Below are 21,637 nucleotides of genomic sequence, written 5' to 3' on the forward strand. Positions count from 1 at the left end.
CTGCAGCAATTGTAGCCTCAGGTTCATCTGAAAATGTGAACCTAGTAGCCTGCAGACTGGTGGTGTTCTCATGCAGTGTACTGTACTATTCTCTTTTTGGGGTAGAAGGAGAGAAGTGAGGGACGTTTGTACAAGCAGCAAGGTCCACAGTTTGGCCATAAAGATGCCATCAAGTGAAGGCATCCTCCCCATCACCACACACAATACTGCACAGCTACAATACAGCCACTCCCCACAGCTGTTTAATCTAAAGTCATTTAATTACTGACATTCAGTAAGTGATACATATACCGTATTTTTTTTTTTTTTTTAATAGATGCAGAAACACCTGTAGTGGCAGGTCTGTTTGCCAGTCTTTTGATATAATTTTTTTTGACATGGTGGTGTGCTTAAACAGCCACATCACACAACACCATACCACATCAAGCCACCTAACTCACCAAACCATCCTTCACACCATCCCATGTAAAATCACCCACCAACACCAATGGCACTGACTGAATGGCTGTGAAGCTCCTGCATCTAGTACTTGGTGGGGTTAATCAAAGCTATATCCATCTCTTCCCCGTCAAAGTGTTTCCCCTCAGCTGAATAAAATTGTCTGGAGGTAGCAAAAATGAAATTAGAAAGGCATCACTGGATAGACAGTACATCTATTTATTTTTATTTTTATTAATTTTCTTTTCTGGTTTAACCAAAACACTGAGCTTCCAATAACAAGACTCTCATGGGGCTGGCCTGGTGGGGGTTAAAATCTGAGATGGTAACCCTTCCTGACCAAACCTAAACCTCATTCTGAGCAGCTTCCCTTAAATGAGGCAGATTTGGGGAACACACCGACAAAGGTAAGGGAGGATTTACTGTACAGATCACCAAGTATGGTGCAAAATTTGAGGACTGTACTGAGCTGCAACATGATTGTGTGTGTATGCCAAATATATAAGTTACAAATTTCTTTTATACTGTAATGGAAATCCTATACAGTTGGACCACACACTTAACTCTGTAACCTTTAACTTAAATATATAAAGTAATTTCACTGTTACACAACAAAAGTAACGGCTATTAAAACTTGTGAAATGTTGATTATCCTCAAAAACAAATCAAATATCTAAATCAGTGAAGTAACATTCCATTCGACGGCAAAAAACCTCTACAATTGCTAGCATTACACAAACATGGCTTCAGCTTCTTGGCGTTTCTTGAGCTTAATGCAATGCTGTCTGGCATTCTGTAAATTCCAGTTTTCATTTCTGTGCCATGAAATGAAAGTGGCAAATTATCTGGCTTTTCTGCATTACCTGACCCATCAAAGTTAACTGTACTTTCAGGTTCCAATACTCCATCATTATTTACCCCATCACCACAATCAAGCTGGGTTTTCCTTTTTTTAGAATGAAATGGAGGCAAATTATCTGGGCTTTTTGCTTTACCTGACTCATTAAGATCTGATGTACTTTCAGATTCCAACAAGCCATCACCATTTTCCCCATAAGCATAATCACAGAGTCCAGTTTCCCTTTTTTCAGCATAAAATAGGGGCATATTATCTGGGCTTTTTGTTTTATCTGACTCATTAAGATCTGATTTACTTTCCGACTCCAATACTCCAACAAACTGCCAAGGTTCCAATATTTCATCATCACTTTGCCCATCACCATAATCATAGCAAAGTTCCTGCCCCGGGAATATATCCCTTATCGCAAACAAAGCAGCATGAGGGACGAGGTTGTTGATTCTGAGTGGGACAACCATCAGATTCGGGTCACAGGAGTGGTTGATGTAACGGCCAATATTTCCAGCGACAGTTGGGTCAATTATGGTGAGTTGGGGCTCCTTCAACTGGCCAATTGTATGCTCCCTTAGGACTAGAATGTAATTGCAGTCATCATCAGCCTGCTGAATAAATCGTCTATGTGCTTCCTCCCTGCTGATCAGTTCCCCGGCATACTCACATACAAATGAATGTTTGGGGATGAACTGGGAAGTCCTAATGCCATATCCCTTGCCTGGGATTCGTACTATCTGAAGATCCTTTATGGGTCCCCTCTGAGCAAGCCGACTGCCACAAGCATCCCCACAGGAGCAGCTATCATTGCATTCAAACAGGGGCCGAGACTTGTGGTCTGGTACAAGCCTTCCTTGAATGTACGGTGGGCCATGAAGGCGGGAACAAGTGCAATCCAAGCTACAAACACCACTACACGTACATCCTCTTAACATGTCCTGATTGAACTCTTCCTGATTCAACCCCGTACCAGGGAATGATGTCTCCACGTACACTAGGCCGGCTGACACATGTTCGTACTCATCCTCACCCTGACTTGCACTCAGTATATTTGCACTTTTGCCATTTACTTCATCACCATCACCACCACTACCATCATCATTCATATCAGTTACATTCACATCCAATTTTCTCTTCTTGCTATAATTTTTTAAAGCATTTTTATCTTTCACACCCATGCTTAGCTTTTTCTTCTCAGACTCATCAACTACCTCACGGTCAGCAATGCAATCTCCGTAACATTTACCTGGTACATGATATAATGCAGAAGCACAAGGAATAATAGTATGATCATAACCTGGCACAGGAATATTACGTCTATGTGGAGGCATTATATTCTCTTCCACGTCATGTTCTACAAGCTGACTCTCATCTGTTGTCAATCTTTCTCCCTCACAGCTACTCCTGGCATTCATATCTGTACAAATGTCACTGTTACCTGACTTAACAGACCTTTGATGAACAGCATGAAATATAAAAGTGGACTGTACATGATAATTTTCAGTACAGTGCTCAGTTTCCTGACTAACTTTTTCTCTTTCAGACACTGTTGTAATTGTACTTAATTCTCCTTCTGTATCATCAATGTTCATGCATGTACTAGGCTTAAATTCACTCTTCATAACACTCACCAGGTCTGTCTCAATCATTTCAACTTTTTTCTTTCTTAGGTCATGGACAGAATTTTTCTCCTCACTTGCAACACCTTTGGATCTCACCCTCTTGCTTAATCTCTCAATTTTCATGCCATCATTCTCCATGCAGACGCAATGCGAGAATTCACTTTTGACACACATCTTTCGTACACTTTTTTCATCCTTTTTACATCTTGGGTTATATACAGACTTTTTCTCCTCATTCACTGCATCTTTCGATCTAACCCACTCACTTTCAACACAATCCATGTCCATACAACACTTTAATTCATTCTGCATTCTCAACTGTCTGTCATTTACTTCATCTTTCTTTCTCATATTATCCACAAATTTTCTCATCTCATTCACAACATGTTTGGATCCCACCCACTCACTTGAGCTAAAGGACTGTGGACAGACACAATGGATGGACTTACAACACTCCTTAGTCTCAACTTGGGGACTGTTCTCCATTCCTTCATCATTCTCCATTCCTTTGTTACTCTCCGTTCTTTTTCTACTCTTCATGCCTTCCGTTGCCTCGCGTGGAGATGAGTCTTTGATATCATCCGTTACTTTCACATTCTTACCTGTCACTGATGTATCTTGAAATTCTGTTGTAAATAATCAACGCATTATCTCAATGTTGCCAATAAAACATTATTGTACAATAGTTACATACAGTACTAAAACAGCCAATCACAGATTATTCCCTTCATGGTATATGGGTCTAATGCAAGAAAGAAAAAAAAAAATGAAAAAAAAAAAAAGGGGGGGGTGAGGATATGAATAATAATACTTTCATTACTGATCCCTTCAGTCTATTTACAGTACATATTACACTATAAAGTTTACTTTTGCTACCGTCAGATGATTATACTTAGCTTGGGAAGTCCCCTGACATTTATGAGGGCCATATCTAACCCCTCCAGTTTGAAACGTTTCTTCTATGATGAACTAAACTGCCAGGTGATAGGAAGAACAAATGGTAAAACATGCCATCAGTTTCCACGAGGTAAGCAATATCCCACAAGTCATTCCACGGTAAATCATCCCACAACACAGCTATATATATTTCTGCCATGGGTGATGAGGTGTTAAACTTTCAAGACACAAAATATAAGACAATCATGATATTTCCCAATTATATCCAATGATATATTTTATTATAATATGATAATCACCAGATTGTTTTATGCAGCTGTGGACAAACTTTTTAACCTGGTGGGGTTATATATAGCCATCATCCCTTCATTGCCTAAGATCCTTCCTAAATGGTTATGACTGTCTCTTAGAAGCATAAAACAATACAAATAAATAAAATAAATACAAATGATGACCTCATACATTGTGGTCGGTGGGGGCGCTCACCATCCACCCACACGATGTAGTGCTGCTCTCGGGTGTCTGCCCTTTCCTCTCCTCCATCCTTCTTTCCTTCCATCCTCTTCTGTCTTTCATTCCTTCATTCTATCCTCATCTTCTGCCTACAGGTGAATTTACACTCCCTCTTCTGTCTTTCTTTCCTTCATTCTTTCCCCTTCCTTCTGCCTGTGGGTGACTCTACACTGAGTGACATGCCAAGTGGATTCCTGTACACCAGGAAACCATTTACCATGCTAGGTAGTAACCATATAACCAAATTCTGGTGCCTGGTGGTTTAGTGGGTAATTACGCACTCCAATCGGACTGAGCCGGTGAAGGTTTATATCCAAGGGATGGTTGGGGTTTATTGCTCACGTAATGTCACTCAGGGATGTGTGAGTCTGGTCACTCTCATCTTAAATGTCAGAAACAACCTGCCTAGCCCCGGGCTCCTAAGCTCCTCACGGGGCAACGAGAAGGATTGGATGATGAATGAAGGATGAATGACCTCATACTGAAGAAGGGTCAAGTACGAGTCATAACATTTTTGCAGTTCTACTATAACCTCACCTGTGTTCATTTCCGCCATGGTATTGGTACAAAAGTAGAGGCTGAATTAAAAATGGACTGAACAGTGGTGTGGAGTGATGACTTTGCCGAGCCTGGAAGACATTTGTAGATACCATAACCGATGAAGCCATACATTGATACCCTTAACCCTGCCTTCAGTAGCTTGCTGGACAGACTAGGTGGAGGAATCCTGTTGAAATAATGACCATTAATATCATTAATCATCTCATAATCAAGACCTCTTTTCCCTATGAAGAATTATGTGAGATAGGGTGCGGTGGGCAATAAAAAAACAAACTTGATAAAATGAAAATAGGATAAAACATCTGAAACTTATTATGACATTCAGTCACTGGCTACCACTGATAGAGAGAGATGATGAAGGTAATAATAATAATAATAATAATAATAATAATTCCATCCATCCATCATCCAATCCTACGTTGCCCCATGAGGAGCGTAGGAGCCCGGGGCTAGGCAGCTGGTCCTGACATTTAAGATGAGAGTGATTTAAGATGAGTGAAAATAATAATAATCATAATCATAATACTGTAATAATAATAATCATCATCACCCAGACCTCGTTTCCCACCCTAGGGCAAGGTGGGGAGTAGCAATGTCTAGACAGCCTAAGTCTGCCCAATTTAATGGGCCAAGCTTCCATTTACTCATCATTCAAGCCTACGGAATAATAATAATCATAATAATAATAATACCGTAGTAATAATAATGACCGTGACGATGATAAAGTTGATGATGAATAACCACGACAATGACAACGGTAACAGCAACAAACATAACAACAACAAAGTCGATGACACTGAACTTGCAACTGACCTCATGATGGGTGCAATATCAGCATCTGTGACCTTGCCCCAGTGCTCCACAATGCCGGGAACATGACCGATACCCACAACACCCACCACCACCTTTGATGTTATGCCTGCTGAGATGACAAAAATGAACATGAGAGAAAAAAATAAATAAATAATTGCCATTTCCCCTTAAAACAATGAGCTACATCTGACCCCTCCAATTCAAAACATCTTGGGTAAGCTGCATAAAATCCTCTTAGAGTGTACCAAAATGAACCCCCCCCCCAAAAAAAAAAAAAAAATGGATATAATTACAGTCTACTGAAAGGGTTTATAACAAAAAAGAATGTCATACAAACTGACTTATAACATGAAAGAACAGTATTACCAATAAGTGATGATAATGCAAAGAAAATGCAGCCCTGAAGGACACATTACCAGTAGTTATGAGAGAAGTTAAATGGATATTCTCTTGAATTTCTCTTACCATCAGCATCATCATCATACAAACCTCTTTTCCCACTGTTGCATGGGGTATGGCAGGATTTGGAGAGAGAGAGAGAGAGAGAGAGAGAGAGAAAGAGAAAAAATTATAGGAGAAACTAGGGTGTGTAGAAGTATTTCAAGACAGCAAGAATAAAATATACCTGAGGGTGAAAGGGGGTTTGGTCCAGGCTGAGCTGCGGCCTGGAGGGAGCGACACAGGTACAGGTCCCGTTCTTTGACAAACACCTCACTGATGGCTGGGAACTGACCGGTCATCTCTGCCAGCATCTCCTCTATGAAGTCCCGCTGCTTGCACTTCTCAACCTCCTCCTTGCTGTTGGGGAGGGTACGAGCAATTTATTTTTGTATCTACCGAGGCACACTGATGAGTTTAATGGAGACTGCTTCGAATCTTTTCCCTTGAAGAGTCTTTAACAATTTTACAGCTACGGTACGTTATTACATGTCTTGGCTGTGCTTATATGGACAAGCCTTGGTCACCTGACAGCTGATCTATCTCAAGCAATATCTCTGGCTGATGGCTGCTCTATTTTTTAAAGGATCTCTTAGGTGAAGTCAGGTCCAGAGTGCAAGAAAAAATGACAGTGGGAGGTACAGGTAGGAACAAAAAATAAAAACTACATCCATAGAGTGAAGCTGCCAAAGTGACGTCACTGTACAGAGGGGCATTTCCAAGTATGGTACACTGCCACGAACCTGATGGGCTCCTTTGACGTGAGGATATGCCAGGTGAGTTTGAGCTTGTGCCACAGTGAGAGGGAGGCGAGGGCGCGTGAGAGGGTTACTTGAATTGGACGGTCACCCAGCTGGATCAGGCAACCAGGGGAAGATCGCCGAGCCTGTAATAATATTGTGTATTGTAATTTTATCTTCCTCTATTAGCACTGTTATTATATTTCTCTTTATCACTATCGTCACTTTATTCTCACCCTTGTTATCATATACACACACACACACACACACACTATCATCATCATCACCAACTCTCTTATTCTTTTCATCATCACCCCTTTTCACCACCACCACCTCTTTCTCACTCTTGTCATCATCACCACCACTTTCTCACCCTATCATCTCTAACATCATCACACTCTCTCCTGAAGATGTCAAAGTACCCTACTTAAGTGCATTGGGTTACTACTGTTTGTTGCTCCTGAAATGACATTCAAGGATAAATAACTGACTGCCTTCCCTACTAAAGACAAGCAGAAAAATTTTGGGCAGGACACTCCACAGTCTGACTTCAAATTACAGAACACAAAGTTTAGAATAGGATGACTGAATGAAGGAAATATTTACCCTCTGGATCAGACATCATATTTTTTCCTTCACTCAAGTCACTTTCAGATGTTTTTACTTAGTTCATGATAGAGCTCTTGAACAGGGTGAGTTAATGAAGGCTATCAAACACCTCTGGTCTAGAAATCTCTTCCAAACTAGATACTGTTTAATTATCTGAAGAAAGTAATAATGAAATATAGTTTAAAACTGTCCTTGAAATGAATGCACACAATTTTGGCTTATGGATGAGATCTGTGCATGTACTCACCTCAGCAAATGCTGTTCGAAACTCCCCACCTGGTGCCATTCCCAGCTGTTTGGTGATATGTGCTGAGACGGAGAGTAACAGCAGGTACAGGACGCCTTGTATCTTCCCATGCTGCCGTATTATCATCTGCATCTTTTCTGTAAAAGGTGAGAAGTGATTAACATTAGAAAAAAGTAAAGTACACTGCAGCCACACTGTATATGAGAGATGTATTCACACCTTGTTCCATACAACTGATACTGTAAATCAAGAAAAACTGGTACATCAGCTTTAAAGGTTGCAATGGGACTTTAACCAATTCCTTTTATGATGTCTCCTTTCTTTTAATAAATTTTAGTACTGAAGAACCGACTTCAACAAGTCAATCAGTCAAATGATACCAAGCTTCCTCTTAAAACATCCTCCTACTGAGGCTGACCATGGCTGAATTTATGTTTTCTATGGACTGGAAACAAAGCCATGTGTGAAAACCATCTAATTACTTTCCAATAGGAAAGTATAGACTATTTAACAGGAGTAACATACCAAAGACTCAGTTTACTGCAGAATTAGACACTAGGGAAAAAAAAAAATGAACCAGTAAACATCAATCTATAAAATGGAAGTGTACTAACTGAAATCAAGACTGCGAGATTCCTGAAGTATGGTCTCTTCATCCAGCTGCAATATGGCAGTTCGAGCTTTACACAATTCCACTACAACGATGTCAGGTTTCACTGTGCGGATTGTCTGTGGAAAAAATCATTATCATCATCCTACAGTACTTCCACTGTCATCATCATCATCATCATCCTCTTTCCAATGTCATCATCATCATCATCATCATCCTACCTACCTGAAACAGTACCCGGTACAAAAAATTATAGTCCCAAACTAACTGTGTGGTGCTCATCAGGAACACCAACTGCTGTGAGTTATACAAGCCTGTGTGGAAAAAGATGTATGCACACACACACACACACACACACACACACACACACACATTCTCTCTCTCTGTTTCTCTCTCAACAATGTCTCACCTCAGCCACATCCTCCTGGCTCTCTCTTGAGAAATGCGCGGTGCCCACAAGGAACACTGAACTGCCGTGGGGTGTGTCCAGCCGTGTGACAGTATCAGGCAACTTCACGGAGGACGGGATGCGGTTTGGGGATCCGTGCAGAGGCTTTGGGGCCGGGGTAACGTTTGGCGGTGAAGGGGCCACTGAGCTGGTTTGGTCATCATCATCATTGTCCTCTACGTCACTCTCGCATCCTGATGGACTACCTGAATGATGGAAAAAAGACCAAAGAAAAATAAATGAGAAAAACAGAATAAAGGTGAAAAATTTTAATAAAACAGTAAAACAGAATAAGATAAAAAGGGTAAAATAAAAAAGGAAAAGAGCGTGAATGAGAATACAGTACAACAGATTAAACTGGGACCCCTATAGAAGCTTGGAGTGTGGGGTGGCATTTGGTGGTAAAGGGACCACGGAGCTGACTTGGTTGTGGTCATCATTGCCCTCGTCATCACTCTTGCGATGGACTACTCAGGTGTGGTGATGGTAGTGACACATTAGAATAAAAGAGAAGCAAACAGAGAAAAAAGTAAACTAGCATGAGATGGTTATATAGGGTGGAGAGACTTATGAGAGAAGGGTGTGTGGGCTGCAGAAAGGGCAGCCTGATAGAGGAGAATGAAATGGAGGAGATTTGTTTGTGGCCACCCCTTACAGGATTAAGGCATCTGGCTCCATACAGATAGACATGAAGATGGAAGTAGATTAAAATATTTATTAATGAAAAATATCTGAATAATACAACTATAAACAAGGATTATCTGCACTTGTGTTGCTCTTCCTTACCATCCTTGAGCAACAAGCCGGTGACTTGGCTGTTGACCTGTATGCTGACCCCCTGACCTGACTCTGGCAGGGATGCTGTGACCTCACCAGGGCCTTCTTGACTGTCTTTCTCAGTGCTGGCTGCCTCATTCACATTGTGACTGGCTGGAGATAAGTAATCATCAACATTATTATCACTTTAATTATTACCATCATTCTCACTACAGCATTATCACATCATCATCATATCATCACTATTATCACTGCCATCATTATCACTACAGTACTATCATCATCCTCATCACCATCATCCCTACTCAGCATCACATTATTATATAAGGTGGGTGAGATCCAATGATAATAAAAGCAAAACAAGTGCAATTCTCAGAGTGCCATCTGAAATACACTACACGTCCATTCAGAGTACCGCTATCTAAGGTAAAGCAGCTCATGGCTAGATTACTTACATCTAATATACTTCAGGGTAGATAATCAGCCTACTTTATTCCTGATGGCAATACATGATCTAATAACCTCCAGTTACCTCTTGGTGAAATATGAAATGGCATTTTCTTTCTTTCTTTCTTTTTCTTTTTTTTTTTGTGTGTGTGTAAGAGTACGAAACCAATATTTAAAACTTGCAAAAATCATTCCTTCCTGATGGAAATGAAAAGAAAAAAGCCTAGTTCAACATCTGTTCCTTTCAATATGTGTGGACAAAGAGGTTACACACAGTGGGAATGACAGACTGAGGATGACAGTTCCAGAGTTAACCAGCTGCACACATAATGACCAAGCAGTTTGACTCATGAATTAGAGAGAAGGAGAGAAAAGCGGCGAGTCTGTAGCTAGACTTACATTTCTGTGCCAGAGAGAACTGCATCTGACCTGAAACCACCAGCTCTGGGTCACTTAGGGAGTCATCCTCTTCTCCATCCTCCCCTTCATCATCCTCGTCATACCCATCCTCGTTCAGTCGGTCACCTGCTCTTACATCCAATGAACTCTGGTGGAAGACAAAGCATCACTCAATTATATTACACAAATTCCTTGTAGCTAATATTTTGCTTTTTATTTTTGCCATTCATTTCTGCAACCTTTTTTTTTTTTTTTTTTTTTAAATAACAGAACGGAGGATGGAAAAACAAATGGGTAAAAAAAAAAATCCATACACCAGATTACTGGTATCCTCTGTTCATAAAATATCTGTAACAATTAGACTTGAACAGTTGTAGGTTGAAATTTGGAGGTCCACATTAACTACACAAAAATTACCTACAAAAGATGCACTGTTACCTGAAAAGTTCATACACAGCCCCCATCATACACAGGTATAATTGATTTACTGTTATCTATGGGACACTTGTCTTTCCTTGAATATTTTATGGAAAAGCTCAAAGTCTTTCTCTTCTTGAGAAGACATTATTGAATAGAGGTATAAATGTGTTTCAAGCATTAATGAATTCCTTAGGAAGAACTGGTGTTTTACAGAAACAAAAGACCATATCAATACAGTATTAATATTGTTATTTTTGTTCATTTATAAAGATTCCAACATGCTTGCATGCGTCGACCTTGGTCACCTAATGGTGACTCTCCATGCTGCACAGTCTCTGGCAGCCTCCCTATTCAGTCCCTTATCCCTGAGGTCACACTCAATGATATCATCCCAGATCTTTTATTGTCTGATCCCTGAGGTCACACTCTATGATATCATCCCAGGACGTTTTTGGTGTGCCTCTAGCAACCCTACCCCCAATGTTCAAATCTCTCACATTCTTCACCAAACTGTTGTCTTCCATCCTCTCAACACGCCCAAACATCTCAACATGAGAGGCCAATGATGAATAAAACAGCTTGATGACAAAGACTATGCTAATAAAGGAGGCCACCTAGATGGAAAGGGTTAACAGCATCCTTGAAGGCAGACTGGACGGTATGGATGTGAAGATGGAATATACCTTACCTCCACCTCGTGTAGTGACGATGCTTGACTCGAAGGTGATGGCAACATGTCATTCTCTGGTGACTTCACTTTTTCATTCTGGTTCTGAAGCTTAGGCTGCAATAAATAAATATATAAAATTAATAAATACCATATCCCACTCATTAATAGAAATCTCTCCTATGCCTAATAATATTACGGTAACTGTTTGGCATGAGAGAGAGAGAGAGAGAGAGAGAGAGTATCCTACAATCCTAATTATCACCTGGTCTCTCCTAACTCATAGTCGGGCAGTGACATGGAGAAAAAAAAAAATATATATATATATATTGGTCATCCTCAACATCATCTAAGCCTGTGTTGCCCCATGAGGAGCATAGCAGCCCAGGGCTAGGCAAGTTGGTCCTGACATTTAAGATGACAGTGAACAGTCCCACTCATCCGAGTGGCATTTAGTGAGCAATAAACCCCAACCATCCTTTGAATATAAACCTACACAAGCTCAAGCCGATTGGAGCACCTTAATTACCCAGTAAACCACCAGGTGCCATAATCTGGTTATATGGTTACTGCCCAGTGTATTAAACAGTTTCCTGGTGTACAAGCAATCATTTGACGTCACTCAGTGTAGTCACCCATAGGCAGAAGGAAGAGGAAAGAATGAAGGAAGAAAAGACAGAAGAGGAAGTGCAGAGTCATCCACAGGCACATGGAAGAGGAAACAGTGAAGGAAAGAAAGACAGAAGAGGGTGGAAGGAAAGAAGGAAGAAAGAGAGGAAATGGTAGTCACCCGAGAGCAGCACTACACTGAGTAAGTGGATGGTGAGCGTCCTCCCCTACCACTTCGCAGTAATGAATGGTGCTAGACATAAAACCTGAGTCACTTAAATCACCAAATGGAAGCAAAACATGAAAGATGTGACTAATGGGAGTATGAGCCTGACCCATTACCTTCATTACCAAGTTGCTGAGAGAACCATAATACTGGGAGCTGCAGTTGGTGGTCTAGTGGGTTAAGGTACTCTGAATTGGATATGGTTCATGAAAGTTTACATCCAAGGGTTGGTTGAGGATTACTGCCCACATAATGCCATTCAGGGTTGAGTGACTGGCTGTTTTTGTTTTAAAAGTCGGGATTGAGTAACCTAACCTTGAGCAATAAGGTAAATAATATCTGTTCTATCCAAGGTAGGACTCCCTCAAGTTAAAATGGTAATCATCAGATGGTAGGAAAAGTAAAGCAAAAATGGATATCCTTGTACAGAAAAGGTCAACTAAAAAAAAAAAACTACCTCTTCATCTACCCAACCAGCCCTACTGGGAGATCAATGGTCAGGGAGGGGAAAAAATAGAATAAAAAAGAATAAAATAAAAAGGAGTCAGTTTCCTGGCCCAGTGAAAGGTTAGTCCAAAGTTATACTGGTAATTATCAGATGGCACACTCAGCAATGCAAAAACAGACATCTTGGTGTTACATGGGTAATCTGAAACAAAATGCTGTACCTGTTCCTCTATCCGAGCTGGAGTTTCCCGCGTGCTGTTCATTTCTGCCTTCTTGGGGATGATGGCGGGGTCCTCCTTCTCTGGGGAGGAGGTGGGGGTGGAGTCCGGGGTCCCTCCTATGGCTGAATCAGGAGACTGTGCGGCTGACTCGCTGGTGGAGGTCAGTGACGTGTCCATACTATCACTGCCAACACTAGAGAAAACAACAAATATGGTATTGCAAAGCCATCAATTTAATAACATTAATAATCATCATCATCCATACCTTTTTTCTTACTCCTAAATTGGTTAAGGCAGGTTCCAGGGGAAAAAGAAAAAGAAAAAAAAAAAATGAGGGGGGGGGTAACTAACTAGTCTTCTCAGCTGAATGGGCCACACTGTCATTCACTCACCATTCAAGCCCCTGGAAGTCTGAATTCATCTCAGAGGCATCTACATAATTAAAATATAAACTAAGTTGTGTCCTCATATAAACACAAATAAGGCTAACATCTCATTAATAACACAAACTACATATATACAGAATACAGTAGCTAAGTCCTTATCAACAAAATAATACAGTAAGAATTCATTTATCAACACGAAATATAAATCAAATACCGAACAGCATTTCTTAGTGATATAGAGTGGTTCATACATAATCTTCCACTCCACCAAGAAATTTTTTGTGTTGCGGGGATGGCTCACCCTATATTATGAATGTCTATTTTGGATCATATGTTAATTTCCTACTCCCACTGTCACATCCCCACCCACACCAGGAGACTAAGCCATCCACACAACACATACTGTATAATACCTTCAGGTGAGTCTCTGGTGGAGCACTATTTACAGACCACACTATAGTCGCGGCGCATGACTTTGAGGTTGTCATTATCGTACCCTAGCAACCTACCATTCAAAAGTCTCTATCTATCTATCTGTTGCCAGACACCATAGTCCCGTAAAGGGTGGCCACTTGACACTGAGTTAGTTGTTTTACAGGGAGGGGCACCAACCCTCCACCAACCCACTTGTTGAGACGTAGGGAGCACGTATGGTACACCTGATTATGTATCATATTATTATGCACGAATATATTATACTCGAATATTATTATACACGAACATATTATACATGAATCACACGCATCTCATATTATACACGAAATAAGACGCACTTTTCAATGGTAGATTGCCAGGGCACGATAATAACAACCTCAGAGTCGCACGTCACGACTATAGTGTTTATCTCGTTACAATTTAGCACTGACATTTGAAAGGTGCCAATTCTGTCCATAATAAAGTGAACAGAATATAGTTATCAGGTGAGGAGAGATGCCAATTTTATCCATACAGTATTAAAGTGGAAAGAGTATGGTTGTCAGGTGAGAACTGGCTACCGTACACTGAAGGATTTACTGTATTTATTTAAGTGACTAACCTGTTAAGAGACTCAGTGGTGGTGGACACTTGAGATGCATCAGAGGATTTGTTTACTTTGTCTCCCACAGCCTGTTCAAGCGCATCCTCCCCCTGAGTCACGTCCAGCCCATCTGTCGCAGCCACTGAACTCACACCGATCTGTTCGCTGATCACCGACGTCATCTATACTTGTAGGTGCTGTTGGTGGCAAGTCAATCATTACAGTACTGGTATGTGAAAAAGGCAAGTCCAACAGCAGTTAACTGCTAAGCTGCAGTATGCTTTGTATGTCCTTTATCCTTCACACCTTAGAGCTACAATACACTTACTCTCACTTGACAAAGATCCCAAACCATTTCCAACCTGGCTGATGGCTGAAGACAGCAAAGATGGAAGTCTTTTAACTAGTAACTATGGGGGTTCATTACTACATCATAACTAAAGCTCATAAAATTTCATGTACACGCAACTTAGTAAGGTATAATCTTTGTGGGAGTGGCCTAGCTTTGTTAGATGAAAACCAACCAACAACATAACTGTACTCACAGACTTAAGAAAAGTACAGTACACTCCAAATACTAAAGAAAATGTCTGGATTATATGATCAGTAAAGGGCTACAATTCATATCTGTAATCTTTTGTCTACTACTTACTTACTTGGCATTTTATACTGGTTATTAGCTATTAGACCATTTTCCTTTCCTGATGAGAAATCTATGGCACCAAAAATTACTAGCTATCACAATGATCCCTCTTGCCAAAAATGAAGATGTGCTTAATATATTTATGCTTCAGAAATATGACTGTATTTGCTTCACATAAATTTGCCACAGCAACAAGAACTACAAAATATAAGCACAAATAATAGTACAGTAAGAACTACATATCTATCCATTTTCATCTCTATGGTGGGTGCTGCTGGTGAGAAAGGTCAGACATTACAATTTACACAACATACGGTAAAATACATACCAGTAATTAAATAAATAAATAAATAAATACAGTAAGCAAATACAGGCAGCCTTCATTTAAAATTCTTCACTACCGTATAAGCAGTTCTGAACTATGGTATACATTTTTTGTGAACTTTTAACACCTAAGTCATAAGTCAACAGGATGCCTCACTTAAACTTGTTTCACTTAAAGCAGTATTATATTGTACTGTAAAAAGGCTAAGATGCGAATGAATGTGTTTGAATGGATGAGTAAATGGAGAGTGAGTCGTCCTGTCTCGGCTACCTCCCTTTCCTTGGGGGAAGCAGCCTAGGTATATAGATAGATAGATAGATAGTAAACCATACTAACATTGTACTTGTAACAAGGATTTACTGTTCACACCCCAATAATACGAATGGGTTAGGAAACACATGGGGGTCTATGTGCTTATCTGAACCCTGAGAAATGTTTCCAGAGTAAAGATTCTTATCACAGTTATCACATACATGTGGTACTACCAGTGTGCTGATAACATGCATTAGAAGTTAACCCCTCAAAACCAGCTGACATTTGCTTTAGTATACTCATGCTATAACCTGATAAATTTAATTAAACTTATGAAAGGCCTTCTGCATGGGTCAAGGGGGGGTATTAAGGCTATATCTAACACGTCCTGATCAAAATACCTATCCAAAGCTAAGTCAAGTTGTCAGATGGCAAAAAATGAAGGCATAGGCCTAACTGCATTGTTAGGACTCAAAACACTAACCACCTGATGCTAGTTTTCAATTTTATTTGCCAAAATGAGTCAAAAGGAAATTCAAAGCAGGAAATATTCATACCAGTAATTTAAAAATATAGCAGCTACCACCAGAAATAATTACTGGTATTTGACTCTTGAGGTATGACTATCAAGGGTGGTGATCAACCCTGTTAACTAACATGTAATGAGACACAACTTCAAAAGATGTGTAATCTAAACTCACAGACGTACCTTATCCATTTCTTTCTGCATAGTAGTACATGTGACATATAATGAACTTTATATTATTCATTTGTGTGTAAAAGATGGAGAGAACATTTCAAGGAATTGTTGAACATAGAAGATGGAAGGAATACGAGTATAAGTGGTTGGGGAATGGCTGGGAGGAGGAGGGAGGTGAGAAGACAGGAAGAAATCAGTAGGATAGAAGCTGTGGAAGCAATGAAGAAAGTTAAATTGGGGAAAGCCCCAGGAATTGATGAAGTGTGTGGTGAAATGCTGAAGCATGGGGGAGAGATAGTCGTAGAATGGATGTGGAAGATGTGCAGATTGGCCTGGGATGAAGGTAGAGTCCCGGAGGATTGGAAGTCAGGTATAATTATTCCCTTGTACAAAGGAAAAGGTGAAAAAGAAGTGTGTAGTAATCATAAGGGCATCTGTCTTCTTAGTATAATAGGAAAAGTGTATGGTAGGATACTTATTGACAGAGTTAGAGAAAGAACAGAGGAATTAGTTGGAGAAGAACAGGGAGGCTTTAGGAAGGGAAGAGGTTGTGTAGATCAGATATTCATTCTTAGATCTTTAGTGAAAAAGTTTCTAGAGAAGGGAAAGAAGTTGTATGCGGCTTTCATGGATTTGGAGAAAGCACATGACAGGGTGGGTAGACAAGGATTGTGGAAAGTATTAAGAATATATGGAGTACATGGGAAGTTGTTGAATGCTGTGAAGAGTATGTATGATGGTGCTAAGGATGCAGTGAGTGTGGATGGTGAACTGAGTGAATTTTTCCCTTTGAAGGTTGGGTTGAAACAGGGATGTGTCATGTCTCCACGGTTGTTCAATCTGTATATGGATGGGGTAATAAAAGAGGTACAAGGTAGGGTAGTGGATGTTGGAGTAGCCCTGGTGAGAGAGGGTAGTGTTTGGAAACTCCCTGTACTTCTGTCTGCAGATGATACTGTGTTGTTGAGTGAAGATGAAGGAGAGCTGCAAGGCTTGGTGGATGAGTTTCGGAGAGTGTGTAAGAAACGGAATCTAAAGATGAAGGTAGAGAAGAGTAAAGTGATGGTCTTTGAGAGAGGTGAAGTCATTGAATGTACAGCGAAGTTGGATGGTGAGGAATTGGAAAATGTGAGTACGTTTAAGTACTTGGGTAATGTGATGAGTAAGGATGGAGGTTTGGAGGGTGAAGTGCTTGAAAGGGTGCAGCAGGGAAGAAAGGTTGCTGGTTCCTTGAAAGCAGTGATGGGAAGCAAGGAAGTGAGCATGGAAGTGAAAAAGTTACTACATAACAGTGTTGTGATACCAACTCTAACGTATGGAAGTGAAGCTTGGACGTTGTTGAAAGGACACAAGTCAAGAGTGAGAGCAATGGAAATGAGGTATTTAAGAGGAGCCTGTGAAGTCACATGGAGAGACAGGCTGACAAATGAGGATATAAAGGCGTGTTGTGGTGTGGATGTGGATGTGATGGGAAGCGTTAGGAGGAATACACTGAGGTGGTTTGGCCATGTGGAGAGGATGGAGGGTGAAAGACTGACGAAGAGAGTGTATGTGAGTGAGGTGGAGAGGGGAAGAGGGAGGGGGAGGCCGAGGATGAGATGGAGGGATGGGGTGGAGAGGTATATGAGAGAGGGGGGTGTGAGTTGGGAGCGGGGCAGGGAAATGGCGGGGGACAGGGTGACGTGGAGGCGATTTGTTTGTGGCCACCCCAAACGGGATTGAGGCATCTGGCAATAGATAGAGAGTGTAAAAGCTCCAACACACTTGCATGCACCAGCTTTGGTCACCTAATGGTGGCTTTCCATGCTGCTCATCTCTGGCTGCAGAGATTTATATACTGTACACATTATATACACTTTACATACTACACTTTAACTGGTGAAAGAGCTTCTCTAGCTCCAATCTCTGTCTTTCATTACGTTTATGTGAAAATGAATTCACCAAACGTAACCTAACCCCTGTCTTTTATTACATTTATGTGAAAATGAATTCACCAAACGTAACCTAACCCCTGTCTTTTATTACATTTATGTGAAAATCCATCCATCCATCCATCCATTGCCAGACGCCATGTATCCCAGACGGGGTGGCCAATGGCTTAGAGTTAATTATTTTACAGGGAGGGGCACTAATCCTCCACCAACCCCACTTGACACGTAGGGATGCCAACAGCATCTGGTGTTCCCAGGCGGTCACCCATCCTAATGAATTCACCAAACGTAACCTAACCCATCCTTAGTTTTAACACTGATGTGATAATGGATGGAGATAGGGCCTGGACACCCCACCACTCCTTATTTTTACAAAATACTAAAAGGTGTTTTGCAAAGGAAGTGTACAGAATGATAAAATACTGTAAAAAGCTTCAACAACAATTTCAAGATATGTTAGCTTGGTGTAATTCCAAAGTACAACCTTGACTTCCGTGAACTGCAAATTTATCTAACGCTGTCAGGAGGTTGCAAGGATAAAGAATAATGTCCACAGGCTGAAGGGTCAAAAGTCCTCCATCACGAGTGCATGAGTAGGAACAGCTGTGATCTGGTTCTTCCTCATCCTGGCTCCTCACGCACATAACAACGTAATTTTATACCTTCAGTAATATTACTGATGGTGAATGAGAAGTGCAAGGACCAAAATTAGCTCTAGCGCCTTAAATTTCTGCTTTTTTTAATCCAGAACGTCAACATGTTAGCCATATAAGTTGTTTGGCTTCATATATTACATAACCTTCTGTTCTCTGACACTAAATAATTACACTTCTATCACGTTCCAGGTGAGGCATGATCAGTCACTGAAGAGAATACTACTCACTTTGTATACGAAAAACCTGAAATTATCTTCCCCCGTCTTGCAAAACAATCCAGTGTGTATGTCTGTTTGTTAGGCAGAGCAAAGATGCCAGTTTGCATATTGTATAAAATAACTCTTGTCATATGATTAAGAATGAACAAAATATTTATCGTCAAAATAAGTGAAATTAATATGGCCATAAATATTGATCTTCAGCAAGTATATCTGTATATAGTGTATTTGGTGAAAGTTTCATCGTATAAATTTATTTGTGTATCAATTGTGCAAAAATATATTCTAGCCTGTCATATTCGAGCAGAGATATGATACTTCCTCGTTGGGATTAGTCGTCCGTAACTATGGTCCATACATAAAAATACATATTTCACGCGCCAACAAACGCTGCAAAGTACGAAAACGGCACTGGAACACAAATATTGAATTTGTATTAAAATTCTTATGTTGTGTAAATATAAATAGCTATAACTGAAAATAAAACATTTTACAACAATGACTCATTTTATATTTCCTGGTCACTTTATATACACGGTATTTGTTTACGTTTTTTAGGCAGCAGCGTTGCCAATTTAATGAAAATATCGCTGAAACTAGCGCCCCTGTGGAGGCCATGGGTAACTGCAACTTTTTGAAAGTTTCAGTTAGCTTTGTCTTGTTTTGTTGGAATATCTAGCGAAGCCATTGGAAAGTATTCACCATATATAGGTTTCTGTTATGAATTACTGGGCTCTTATATTGTTATGTGAATTACAGCCTACTTAACTGTTCAAACATCACATATATCCAGTTTCCTCTAGTGACACCTGCTTTTTTTAAGACGAACACATGATGATCAGACTTTGGATCCCTCCCCCCCTTTTTAGCTTCCTAAATCTTGTAAAAGCATATCACGCTGATTGGTAAGAATAACCTATCAGAGCTCAGAAAGACTAAAACTGAAAACAGTCAGCTCATTGCCTACAGTCTGGAGTGGCTTTAGATGAGTTAAAGAAGCCTTCCACACCTATAAACTGCCAGCTGAAGTAGTCAAACTGAGTAGAATTCTTAAGTACACACACACACACAAAGACCAGACCGGGAATATAAGTTAGGAAGTTCAACCCTACACATAACAGAAAGGCAGAAGGACCCGAGTGATTATCGATAACAGACTATCTCCGGCTGACCACTTCAGTGAGAAGGGTAACATGTATACACTGCTTGCTAATATGAGAATATCATTCACATATATAAATGAAAACAATCTGAGAAGGATAACATCATTCATCAGACCAGTAGTCAGGAATCCTCATCTCAGAAAAACACGTAGATAAGATTGAAAAAGTACAAAGGGCAGCTACAAGATGGGTACCAAGCTTAAGGGATGTAAGCTACGAAGAATGACTAGAAAAACTGAATCTACCAACACTATAGGAGAAAAGGAAAAGAGGAGACATGATTATGCTACATAAATGTTTCTCAGGCAAAGAGATAATAGACATAAAAGAATATGTAACCAATGGGGAAGCATAAGCAAGAGGGCACTGAAAAAAACTACATATAAGGAGAGGCGATAAAGACGTAAGGAAATTCAGTGTCCCAAATAGGGCAATTGATCAGTGGAATGCATTATCGAATGAAATAGTGTGCCTAAACTATTCATAAACTTAAGGATATGTATGATAAAAATGGTTTAATACGCGGGATAGTGTGAGCTTGACTCATTCCTGTTAAGATACAATTAGGTAAGAACAACTGGGTAATTAGGTAAGAACACATACAGAACACACACACTAGAAGCCGCCTCAAGCAGTGATCAGTTCACATACAGTCAACCCTCGCTCCTGGAGGCTGACGAGACTGACGAGGAGGAGTTATTTCTGTAGTAAGGATTGTCTATTTAGAACCGTAATATATTTCTTACGAAAATTCATAAGCAATTTCTCTAATTTGATTCATAATTTGGACTTCCCTAGCTGAATTGGTCTGGCATTGATCAGAAAAAAATTATATCCATCTATTTATTGATCCCTATCTTTCTATCTGTAGGCCCTATCTATCTGTTTATCTGCCTATCTGTGTGTATTTATACTGTATATAGCATTAACCAGACAAAAACCATATAATCAATATCTATCAATCTATTTATATCTATTTACCTATCTATCTAAGTATCTATCTATATCTACCTACTTTTCTATCTACTCGTATTTATCTATCTACATTATATCTAAATCTAAGTACAGGCACCTATGTATGTATGTGTGTATCTATGTATGTATCTCTATCAATCTATCGACCTATCTATCTATCTCTATGTATGTATGTATTTATCCATCTATAGACCTATCTATCTTTATATATGTATGGATGGATGGATGTTTGTATTAGAATGTCTGTCTAGCTATCTACCTATCTATCTATATATCTATATGAATGTATGTGGGTGGGTGTGTTTGTGTGTGTGAAGTCATTTATGTACGGTAAACTTTGAAGGGGAAATTTAGCGACTTTTAGTTGTAAA

General features: G+C 40.0%; 1 protein-coding gene across 3 annotated transcripts; it reads right to left on the reverse strand.

Annotated features, from left to right (window-relative positions):
- Positions 1-1,101: 1,101 nt before the first annotated feature.
- LOC145408468 (uncharacterized) lies at positions 1,102-19,216 on the reverse strand. 3 transcript variants are annotated; one of them, XM_080279197.1, is made up of 14 exons: positions 19,138-19,216; positions 14,422-14,600; positions 13,000-13,192; positions 11,518-11,613; positions 10,410-10,557; positions 9,573-9,716; positions 8,748-8,992; positions 8,343-8,457; positions 7,729-7,865; positions 6,876-7,018; positions 6,320-6,492; positions 5,695-5,800; positions 4,858-5,047; positions 3,409-3,536 (listed from the first exon to the last, which is right to left on the reverse strand). In XM_080279197.1, exons 2-13 carry the CDS (start codon positions 14,583-14,585, stop codon positions 4,864-4,866), a joined length of 1,848 nt encoding a protein of 615 aa, XP_080135323.1. In that variant the 5' UTR covers positions 14,586-14,600; positions 19,138-19,216; the 3' UTR covers positions 3,409-3,536; positions 4,858-4,863. The 3 variants fall into 3 exon arrangements, with proteins under 3 accessions (XP_080135322.1, XP_080135323.1, XP_080135324.1); XM_080279198.1 differs by lacking the exon at positions 19,138-19,216 and adding an exon at positions 18,739-18,848; XM_080279196.1 differs by lacking the exons at positions 5,695-5,800; positions 6,320-6,492; positions 6,876-7,018; ... (7 more) ...; positions 14,422-14,600; positions 19,138-19,216 and having other exon boundaries at positions 1,102-3,536; positions 4,858-4,976.
- Between the last annotated feature and the right edge of the window lie 2,421 nt (positions 19,217-21,637).

The sequence above is a fragment of the Coenobita brevimanus genome, chromosome 77, assembly GCF_032717465.1.
Source record: "Coenobita brevimanus isolate Jiangsu-jjx chromosome 77, ASM3271746v2, whole genome shotgun sequence".
NCBI lineage: Eukaryota > Metazoa > Arthropoda > Malacostraca > Decapoda > Coenobitidae > Coenobita > Coenobita brevimanus.